General features: G+C 41.4%; 1 protein-coding gene across 1 annotated transcript; it reads right to left on the reverse strand.

Moving 5' to 3' along the window:
• Positions 1–1,559: 1,559 nt before the first annotated feature.
• LOC308481661 (uncharacterized protein) lies at positions 1,560–8,899 on the reverse strand. Its single transcript, XM_081014297.1, has 7 exons — positions 8,695–8,899; positions 7,942–8,084; positions 6,592–6,678; positions 5,640–5,730; positions 2,806–2,974; positions 2,453–2,550; positions 1,560–1,860 (listed from the first exon to the last, which is right to left on the reverse strand). Exons 1-7 carry the CDS (start codon positions 8,770–8,772, stop codon positions 1,690–1,692), a joined length of 837 nt encoding a protein of 278 aa, XP_080870423.1. The 5' UTR covers positions 8,773–8,899; the 3' UTR covers positions 1,560–1,689.
• Positions 8,900–11,386: the final 2,487 nt, after the last annotated feature.

The raw sequence follows: 11,386 nt of genomic DNA on the forward strand, positions 1-11,386 counted from the left end.
CAGGCGACTCGGGGTAGTTGGTTTCATTAACTTAGCAAGAGGAAACAATAGTTCGTTCAAATTTATTCATTTTCATTATTCATTAGTTCATGCACACACAGCATTCCTTTCTCCCACCTCTCTGTTTTGTGTTTTTCCTGCCTGTGAAGAGCTTGTAAGCTTTGTAGCCTCTTCAGAGGCCCTCGCCAAGTGTGAAGCGACTGGTAGCTACTGGAGAAAAGGCTTTTTTGGGCGGTGGCATCCCAGTTACAGAATGCCCTCCCTAGAGAAGCCAGCCAGGCACCTTAACTTGTGAGCCTTTGAAACCACTTGATCTTGGATCTGCTGCCTGATGCAGTGGCAAGATGTGGCTTAACAGAAGGTTACTCTAACCAAGATTTAAGAGCTGCTCATTGCGAGACAGACTCTGGAATAGGGATTCAACTGGTTTTGGATGGGGAAGTACTCCTTTCCATATTGGATCACTGCAGCAGGTCTACCTTTGAAGAGTCTTCAGAAGTTACATTTCGCCCAGAATACAGCAGCAAGCATGTTAATGGGTACTTCTTCCTGCCCTGTACTTTTTACTAGATTCCCTTTCAAGCATAAAGCAAAACGTTGGTGATTGCATTTGAAGCCCAAAACGACTCAGATGCAGGATATATTGGGGACCACCACCTCTCACCCTCTAAGACCCAGTAAAAATATCCTTCGGGTGGTGCTGTGGGTTAAAGAGCCTAGGACTTGCCGATCAGAAGGTCAGTGGTTCGAATCCCCGCGATGGGGTTTGCTCCCATTGCTCGGTCCCAGCTCCTGCCCACCTAGCAGTTTGAAAGCACATCAAGTGCAGGTAGATAAATAGGTACCGCTCCGGCGGGAAGTTAAACGGCGTTTCCGTGCACTGCTCTGGTTCGCCAGAAGCGGCTTAGTCATGCTGGCCACATGACTCAGAAGCTATACGCCGGCTCCCTTGGCCAATAAAGCGAGATGAGCGCCACAACTCCAGAGTCGGCCACGACTGGACCTAACGGTCAGGGGTCCCTTTACGCTTTACCTTTATGTCTCACTTGCAGTGGAGGCGCAATTGGCCAGGAATGGCCATGCCCAGGTTATGAAATACCTTGCCCCAGAAGTATTGTTGGGAGTTTGGTGGGAGAACTATAGTTAATGAGTATACAAGGATTGTGTTTTTGTTTCTCCACCCCCACCCGAGCTTAATTTTAATGAATGTGTTGTGTTTGTTGTTTTGTTTTGTTTTTGTAAAAATGCCTTGAGTTGCTTGTGATGGGAAAAGGCATCTAATAAATGTAATTAATAATAATATATCAGTTTCATCATGACTTGTTTGAACTAACCACAATGACGCACCCTGGGGTATAATGAGGACCTGTTGTTTGTTCAAATTAAAACTGAATGCTTCTGACCTCTGTCACATACTACAGAGAGAGAGGGGACCGGGGTTTTCAAGAACAAAGTTCATGCAGGTACAGTCATATAATGCTAAACCAAAGTTAGTGCTACATCCAAAACCGAGAAATAACTTATTAAAAATGCAGAAAGGCAGAAAGGCACTGCACAAATTATGCAAAGGATTAAAAATTGGTCAAAGTCATGATTTTATTGCAAAATAAGTGCCTTCCTCATAAGCAAGTTAATATTACAAAGTACAGTCAATATTAAACTGTTTATTCATAATCTTGGTTGAACATTTTATTTCCACGATTTATTTAAAGTTCCACGATGGCTACCAGCTGTTAAAGTTGATGTAAAAGTGATTCCATATGTTGAACTTAGTTGTTTCAAACACTTTTCATATTGAGTATTAAGTTTTATGGCTTCTTGAAGTGCATATTTTAGATCTTCTATTTCATCAAAAAAATCCTAAAAAGTAATACCACACACAGTATTTTAATTAAGTACTACTTTCTAGTTTGTCCATTCTTGTATTCATCACTGAAATAGTCTTATAGGAAACAAACCATCTTTTTTTAAAAAAAAGTTTTACAAGAACTCATGATTTGCTAATGAAAAGTCCAAATTTTAATTTGATTGGAATATTACTCCTCTCAACATCTAACAGATGCAAGATTCTAATCTATGGAAGATTTTGTGAACTGCAATGTGTGCCAAATCCTATACAACAAGTAATTAGAGGGCTTATCTTCTGGACAAGCTCACAGTGTGGTACTGAAGGCTTGATTACAGATTTTTAAAGTTAATTTCTCAGTTGGTTTGGGGTGTGTGTTTTTTTGTACACTCAAAAAGACCAGTCAAAGAAATTAACTCAACTGCTCATTTATTAAACCTAAACTGTTGGACTGCCCCTATCCTGCGACCTGTCCAGTCGGATTGTCCCTTCTCCCCCACTTTACATTTTATAACATTTATTTGTTTTAGTATTTGAAAACTAAATCACCTTGGATGTTTAGGCAGAAAGATGATATAAATGTGCAATAAGTAATGATAAAGTTACCTTATCTAACGCAGCAAGCTCATTTCTCAACATTCTTCTTTCTTTAGATAATGATTCATTTTCCATCTTCAGACGCTGAATCTCAAAAAGCAGTTGGTCTATAGTACAATAAAAACCATTAGGAGCTCACTAAAAGATAAAATCATGTAACATATTCATAATTTTAAAAATATGCTTATATCTTCAGGCAATTTTCTTTTCTAATAACACCCTGTATCAAAGAAAGTATTGGAATTTAACCCAGCTAGCTAGAAACCTCCATGGATATTGTTGATACTGTTTCAGTTATAATTTTAATAACTTTATTCAGACATAACATGCTGAAGAAACATGATAACAAAGTATATGTTTACCTAAATATTTGCAAGAACAGCTCCCCTTCTTTTTACACACACATTTGTAAGACCCATTTTTTTTCTGTAGTGGATCAGTTTTGTCCTTTGGTAACATCTTTTTACTTTCCAGCTCCTTCATCTTTTGGTTTGCTAAGTGAAGTTGGTGTTCCATATCATTAATTTTAATCTATGATAAAATAGAGTATTTGTAATAAGCATTTAAATTAATATTGTATCTAGCATCCTTGGAAGCACACTTTACACACTTTACTAAACTTTATTGGCATCAGAAGCTAGCAACAAAAATGTGAGAGAAAAGGAGACAGATTCCCATCAAAATCAAAAGATGCAAGTGTGAGATGGAAATGAGAAATATTATTGACTCAATCTATGCCTGCAACATGTCATACATTGCATATTGTTCATTTTGTGTCAGTTATCTGAACTTTTACAAGCGTCTTCAGGGCTGTCAGCTACACTCATCTGTTGGCACAGGTGCAAGCAGCTCCAATCCAATAAATGCACTATGCAAGCAACTCCAAACACTAAACACAATGCCTTTCATCCATTAAAAAAAAAGATAAAGGGACCCCTGACCATTAGGTCCAGTCATGGCCGACTCTGGGGTTGCGGCGCTCATCTCGCTTTATTGGCTGGGAGCTGGCGTACAGCTTCCGGGTCATGTGGCCAGCATGACTAAGCCACTTCTGGCGAACCAGAGCAGCACACGGAAACGCTGTTTACCTTCCTGCCGGAGCGGTACCTATTTATCTACTTGCACTTTGAGGTGCTTTCAAACTTCTAGGTCCATCGGCTCTGGATCCATCCCAGTCCGGCTTCCGCGCTGGTCATGGGACCGAGACGGCTCTGGTTGCCCTAACAGATGATCTTCGTAGACAGCTGGATCGAGGTGGGTCGGGGCTGCTGATTCTTCTAGATCTGTCAGCAGCTTTCGACATGGTTGATCACGAACTTCTGGACCACCGCCTTGCCGACGTGGGGATCCAGGGCACAGTCCTTCAATGGCTGCGCTTGTTTCTCTCTGGTCGGGGACAGAGGGTGGCGCTTGGGGGGGAATTGTCATCGCCCCACTCCTTGGTGTGTGGAGTACCTCAGGGTACGATACTCTCCCCGATGCTTTTCAACATCTTTATGCACCCCCTCGCCCAGCTTGTCCGGAGTTTTGTGCTGGGTTGCCATCAGTATGCTGATGACACCCAACTCTATCTGTTGATGGATGGCCATCCTGACTCGGCCCCAGACACAATGACCAGATGTTTGGAAGCTGTGGCTGGATGGTTACGTGGGAGCCGGTTGAAGCTAAATCCTTCAAGACAGAGGTCCTGTGGCTGGGACGGGACGATATGGGATTGGGGGGGCAACTCCCATCTCTTGCGGGGGCGCAATTAGTGCCAGCACCGTCCGTTAGGAGTTTGGGTGTAATCTTCGACACCTCCCTTTCCATGGAGGCGCAGATTGCAGCTACAACAAAGGCGGCATTTTTCCATCTCCGCCAAGCTAAGCAGTTGGCTCCTTACCTCTCTCGCCCTGACCTAGACACTGTGATCCACGCAACGGTCACCTCCAGACTGGATTATTGTAACTCGCTCTATGTGGGGCTGCCCTTGAGACTGACCCAGAAACTCCAGCGGGTGCATAATGCTGCAGCGAGACTCCTTACGGGGTCTTCGCTGCGAGATCACATTCACCCGGTGCTATACCAGCTGCACTGGCTCCCGGTGGAGTACAGGATCAGGTTTAAGGTGCTGGTTTTAACCTTTAAAGCCCTATACGGCCTAGGACCCTCGTACCTACGGGACCGCCTCTCCTGGTATGCCCCACAGAGAAACTTACGGTCTTCAAATAAAAACATTTTGAAGGTCCCAGGCCACAGAGAAGTTAGGCTGGCCTCAACTAGAGCCAGGGCTTTTTCGGCCGTGGCTCCGATCTGGTGGAACACTCTGTCACAAGAGACCAGGGCCCTGCGGGACTTGACATCTTTCCGTAGGGCCTGCAAGACAGAGCTGTTCCACCAGGCCTTTGGCCAGGGCACAGCCTGACTCCCTCCCTCGGCAATCTTCGCGGAGCTCTGGCCCAGTGGTTGCCAGTGGCTTGAATTAATTAATTTTATAATGAATGATTTTAGAGTGTTGTTTGTGCTGTACTTTTGTACTGTTTTATTGTTGTTAGCCGCCCTGAGCCCGGCTTCGGCTGGGGAGGGCAGGATATAAATAAAATTTATTATTATATTATTCTTATTAGGTTGACAGGAGCAGGGACCAAGCAATGGAAGCTCACCCTGTCGCGGGGATTCGAACCGCCGACTTTCTGATCGGCAAGTCCTAGGCTCTGTGGTTTAACCCACAGGATCTTAAACTTGCAGCCATGTTTTAAATAAAAGATCTGCTTGCTTATTTTTTTCTTTATGCAAATCACCTTTGCTACATCAGATGCTAAAAGCTAATGTCTATCCCATGCTTCCCAAGAGTTTGGAGCTTATAGTAACAGTTAAAAATAAAACAAGGCACAATAAAAACAAAATGTCCAATTAAATTATGGTTAATTATCCAACACTTGACTAATCCTGGCCATTAAAATGCCAGCCTAAAGAAGACTCCTCCCCTAACACCCCACTACTTATTGTATTATCCCCATATCAGATAAAACCTAATTTACAGAAGGGAATCACTGAGATTGGCATTGTTTGAGGGAAATGTTATGAGGACTATGCAAATTAGATGGAAACACAAATAGCTGAAAACACACAGTAAACTCCAGTGTGGACAAGCCCTAAATCTTGAGCATTTTTTTTAAAGTAAGAGTTTACATGAAATCATATGACCAGAACTTACAGAAAGTCTTGCAATGGTTTCACATTGTCCTTGGTTTGTTTTTAATTCTTTATTATACCTTTTCTGTAGATTATGATACAACTGGAGTACTCTGGAACAGCAAACAGACAAGAATTATAATAAACTGCTGATTTTCCTAATACAGATATAGAAATGCTTGTTCAAACCCCTCCGAAAAGAACTGGCAGCATCTGGCAGCAGGACTTGGTGGATTCCATTCACTACATGCAAAATGTTTGTTTTGTTTTGATTTGATTTAATAAACATTGAAATCCAGGATGTGAAAGATGAGGTTTATGGAGGTGGAGTGGCTGGGTGTGGGTGACAATGGTGAGTAAAAAAAAGAGAAAAGGCAAGTATACCGGGAGAGGCCTCGAAGAACCAACAAACTCAGGGCTGCCCTTGGCCTATCACCGCTGGCCACACTTCCAGGACTACAACTCAGCTGGGGAATGGAGCAGAAGGAAGCTGAGATGGGGAAGTTAGAGACATGACCAGCAGAAAAGGACTCCCTGCCCAACTCTACAGATCTGAGAAAGACTATAGCAATAACAGCCGTGGCAGCAGGAAGGGGAACCCTAATTCCCTACTGTCCCCAGTGAGATCTAGAGTAAAAAGAATCTAACTGAGGACTTGGTGACACAATTTTAGAATGGCCTAGCTGACAAAAGCAAGATTTGCTAACTGATACTAACTGTTCATTATGAGAAAATAATGTAACTCACACAGCAGTAAATTGAAAGAATCCACTGACAAAAATGTAACATGCCAAAACAGAAGTTCATTTAAGAAAAATGAGAAGGAATTGTTTTTCTTTATCCTCTGCTGCAATACTATTCACACTTAACTGGAAATACATTTCCATGACCCCAAGTGGACTAATGTTTTAAGTAAATATGCAAAGAATCAGATTCATAGCAGAGATACATCTAACTATACTTGCACAACTTACCTAGCATTTTCCTTTACTCCTTCACGTTCCTTACGATAAAACCCATCGTCTTTAAGGGGTAAGTGGATTTCTGTTTGAACTGGCACACTAAGTTAAACAAATATGATAACTTAAAATCTCTTCCCCAAGCATGAACATTTTTCTCTTAATAGTATATTCTGAAGCAATTAAAAACATTAATGTGAAAAATAATCTGTGGCCTCAAAAGCTACATACTTGTATTTTGATTTTTATCATCTGGATATATTAGGAAAAACAGCAGTGAGATAACGGAAGTTCAAAAAAGTACATTATCATTGATCATAGAACATGGTCACATGGTCTAAAGGCACATGCACATCAGAACATGGTATGAAGGCTATCAGTTTGCTGAGGCTAAGCAGGTCTAGGTCTGGCAAGTACCTGTATAGGAGACACCCTAGGAACCATATGTACACTGCTTTGGGGTATGACTGGAAAAAGATGGGATATAAATGTATATAGGGGGAACTGAATATATATGTTCATTAATTTTTTTCAGCTGGACAGTCAAGATTTACATTTGGTGAAATGGGTTTCTTTTTGCTCAAATATTTTTTTCAGAAAAAATAATATTTCCACCTCTTAAAAAGCATTAATATATCACATTTTCAGACAATGAATAAGTAATTCATTCAATGGTAAATTTACTTGCCCCATATTTTTATTATTATATATAAACTACTACTGTTAACATAATCCTTGTTCAATGTCTTCAACTCACACAGGCTTGCTTTAGGAGTACTTTAATGTAAAAACTGTGCAAATATTACCTAAAGTACTACATCAAATATTACCATATGAGCAATTATGGATTCTGACTGCTTCTTAAGTCAGCTTTCCTATAATATCTCATTGCTGTCTGCATTAGGTACATCAGAAAGCTATGAAGTCTGTGGAAGTATATAATGAGCTATTTGAAGACCCAGCACAATTTACAGAGCATGGCTGCACATGGGAGACAATATCTGTCTAATCATCCCCAAAAATCTAATGAGTCAAGAAGAGGAATTAATGTTCAATATTTATCCTTCAAGAGAAAAGTATAAATCCATCTATCCAGAAACATCCTTTTTCATGAGTCATCGTATGAACACTCCCAAAACTCAAATTTAAATATTTTGAAGAGTGTTTAAAATTATTTCCCAGGCTGCATAGTGCAACCTTACTTCAAACCTGATGCATAGCAAACTACAACCTGTGCTCTCCCTGACCAAGGGTTTGTCAAACCATAGATCCCATCACCCGCTGGCCATTGGATATGCTGGCTGGGTCTAAACCAGATCTTTAGCTGGGAACATGGACATCTAAGGAGCAAAGATATAGTCTTACTCTTTCTTTGTGACACAAGTAGGCAGTAACTTCTTTTGCCCTTGCAGTTGTTCTTGTAACTGTGCCCAATCATATTCCAACTGCTTGTTTTTTAGGCGTACATGCCTCAGCTTTTTAAGCAGCAACTGATTTTCTTGATGGAGCTGGAAAAGGGAAGGAAAAAATGTTTCTTATGTTAGGAACAGATGCAGTTAGTTAACTAGTGCAATGGAATAGTTCTCACTGTGTAAAACATCCTACTTTAGCTTTCCTTCTTTAAGGACGTTCTCCCTTTAATCAAAATATTTGCAAAACCTAACCTAGAATAGAAAGTTCTTTGCCTGTCGCCCAACACCAAAAAGAAAACTAAAATTGGCACCAGGAAAACATTTAGAGGGAATTCCTATGTTTAATAGGTTATTGTATTTTAGTGTTTTGTTGGAAGCCGACCAGAGTGGCTGGGGAAACCCAGCCAGATGGGCAGCGTATAAATAATAAATTATTATTACTATTATTATTATTATTCCTAAAGTGAGATACCACAACCCAAATGGCTCTCGCTGCAGATAACACGGGGTGGACGGGGTGTGGCAGTAAGAAGGAAATTTGCAGAGGACCTCAATGGACAAGAGAGGCTGTTGTGTGTTTGGAACAAGGGCAGAAGATGCGGTGAGACAGCGGGAGCTGCCCAGCTGCCACCGCCTTCAGGTGAACCGGATGCGTCTCTCTAGACACTGACAGAAGCCGCTCGGGGTGCCACTTTCCGTCACTCACTTGGAGGCACTTGTGAACTGATGGCAGCGCCATCCACTTCCCTCCTACAGCCTCCCACACGGAGTGGACGCCAAACATCCGAGGAGGGTCACGTGCCCTTCCCCGAAAGACACAACCAATGAAACGGCGGGAGGGGAGGGGCCTTCCTTTTTAGCGGGCCGTAGCCGCCGGGTTTCCAAGTTCAATGGCTTAAACTTAAAAGCCTATTATCTGCGACGAGTTTGCAACGGGAGAAAAGGCCCCCACGTGCGAGCTGTCCAATGTCGCGCCTGCGCTACATGAGTAAAAGTAGTACGGAAGGATTCGCAACAGACGGGTAAAACCATGTTTCCTGTGCCCGATGAATATTATAAAAACCCTGCCTACTCATAGGCCGGCCCCACGCCGCTAAAGCACAAGTGGTGAAAGGCAGTGAAACCGACTTGTTTACGTTGGTAGAATTCTATGAGGTCATTCAAATGCGACTGCAATTTCAGGCCCCCCTTCGGAATTTCGGCTTCTGGGTTACCATGGTGACAAGATTCTGACTTGGCTAAGTGACCCCATGTCCCCAGCCCAGCACTGAAACGTAACAAAGAGATGGCGACTCGGTTTCGAAAGGAACTTCCGTTGTAGTCAAAGCTCGTTGAGAATATAGGAGAATTAAGATGCACGCAAACACTTACGAACTTAAATCTGCCAAAATATAGTATAGCATTGGCTTTTGTAGAACTCTAAAGGCACACATTTATTATGGGGGGAAATTGTAAGTTTTTAAGGGTCCACAATACTCTTTGTTTTCACTGCAAGAGACTCTCACAGCTTCCCTTCTGGAAACTGCCAAAATATTAAAAATTTGACGTCGTGGGTGTTTAATGAATTTCATATTGCCAATCTTTTAAGGCTAAATAGTATATCTGAGAGTTATCCTGCACTATTTGATAATCTTAGACACCTGCTTAACTTACTGGCAAAAGTAATTAATTGAAAGTTAGGTGAGCAAACCTTTTATATAAAAATACAAATAACTTTTCATTTTATTTGAAGCCTAACAAACCAGGCTATTTTTTTTGCTGGATTAACTAGACAAGAACAAAAAGGAACTGGAAAGTAAGGGTTGTGTCCTGCTCTGGCCTATCATAATATATGTTAGCCCTTTAAAAGATGAATTATTAGAAAACTCAAGAAACTGGATAGCTGTAAAATCCTGCAGTGCTAAATTTAGATGCACAATGCATCTGCTTCTAGATGAGTGTTTACAGCATTGCAGCTATAAGCTATTTAGCTATGAGCCTGTATCCACATAAGTCCCATTCTGTAGGATTTACATCTAGGGTTACAGTTAGCAATTTAAGATTTAGCAAAGTTATTCCTAATTTACCAGCTGGCAGCTGCACAGGTTACAGGGAAGTTTGTTTCAATTTCAAGTCACAAGACCAGCAGACCTATTGGAAAATTTAGTACAGTAAGCCCACAAGTTACACACATATAACTTGTGCATATTCAGCTTTACACACTTGGTCCCCCCTCCTTTGGGGGGTGAGTAGGCATCTGGGAAAAAAACTTTGGCAACCAATGTGTCTTGACTCTTGACGGCACACAATTTTGGCTTTAGGCACAATCCCCAGAATATTAACCCTCACATAAGTTGTGGGCTTACTGTAATTGACGACAACAAACACAATTACAGTGAAAGTGAAATAGATCAGAACACAGTCTCAATACAAGATCACTATTAAGATCAAATATATGTAAAGATTCCTAATATTTATAGCATACAGGGATGGGGCTACTTGTTACAATTACTGCTAATTTATCCTCCCCAAACATCTCTAGACACACTGCTGGCTAAAAATGCAACTAGGTCACACACACACACCCTTTAATCAAACCTGGTTTGGGGCAAAATGCTTGAAAATGCAATCCATACAAAGGCATCCAGACCCCTTCTCCACCCACCAGGCATTGGACAATTGGGAAACACATATGTGCAAATGTGATAGAAATGCAGAGTCTGCGTCTTACACTGGTAATGTGTACACAGCCTCAGTTACAGATTGCTGGTGTTTGTAACCATCATAATGGATGCCCAGTTTAGCTGCATCTGCAGTTTGTATGCTAACATAATCTTGCCACAATTAATCTTGAAAACATCCAGGATTCTCTGGGTTTTTTGTTTTACTCTCATACTAATAAATAGGGCTGCCTAGGAAATTTCTTTGGAAACTTCAACTAGTTCAGAGCAGTGTGACCAGCTGAACTTAGACCATCATGCTGATCAGTTATTGCCAGCGCTGAAAGGTCTTCACTGCCTTGCTATTGGTTTTGAGACCTAAGTCAAAGGACATTTTTTTTATATATAATAATAAAAAAACTTGTAAAGTCCTATGTAGCCTCTCTGAGCACTAGCCTACTCTCTCTAGTTCATGTGACCACATTTCTAGATAGGAATATTTGAAGGAATAATCAGAATCACATACCATTGCAATACACTCTGGAGGATCAGGAGAACATGTGGCAGGGGAAGTAGTGTAGACATGTCATCCTTATGTGCCAGTATAGTAAAACACTGGTTCTCTTTCCTCTTGCATTCTGGGAACTATTTCTAGCTTCTTATAATCAGACACGCTTCTCTCCTTCACGCACACAGCGTAAGCCTGTCCCTGGCACACAAATCCCTACATTCCATTCCTTGCATACCACTTTTTTTATT

Source organism: Podarcis pityusensis (assembly GCF_964106645.2).
Source record: "Podarcis pityusensis genome assembly, chromosome: 7".
Lineage (NCBI taxonomy): Eukaryota > Metazoa > Chordata > Lepidosauria > Squamata > Lacertidae > Podarcis > Podarcis pityusensis.

Coding starts and splice junctions, on each gene's coding strand:
- LOC308481661 (XM_081014297.1), bottom strand. CDS start 8,772: ATGTTTGGCGTCCACTCCGTGTGGGAGGCTGTAGGAGGGAAGTGGATG. Junction 6,679..7,941: donor ACTTGTGTCACAAAGAAAGA/GTAAGACTATAT, acceptor TGTTTAACTTAG/TGTGCCAGTTCAAACAGAAA. Junction 2,551..2,805: donor CTGTTCTTGCAAATATTTAG/GTAAACATATAC, acceptor ATTGTACTATAG/ACCAACTGCTTTTTGAGATT.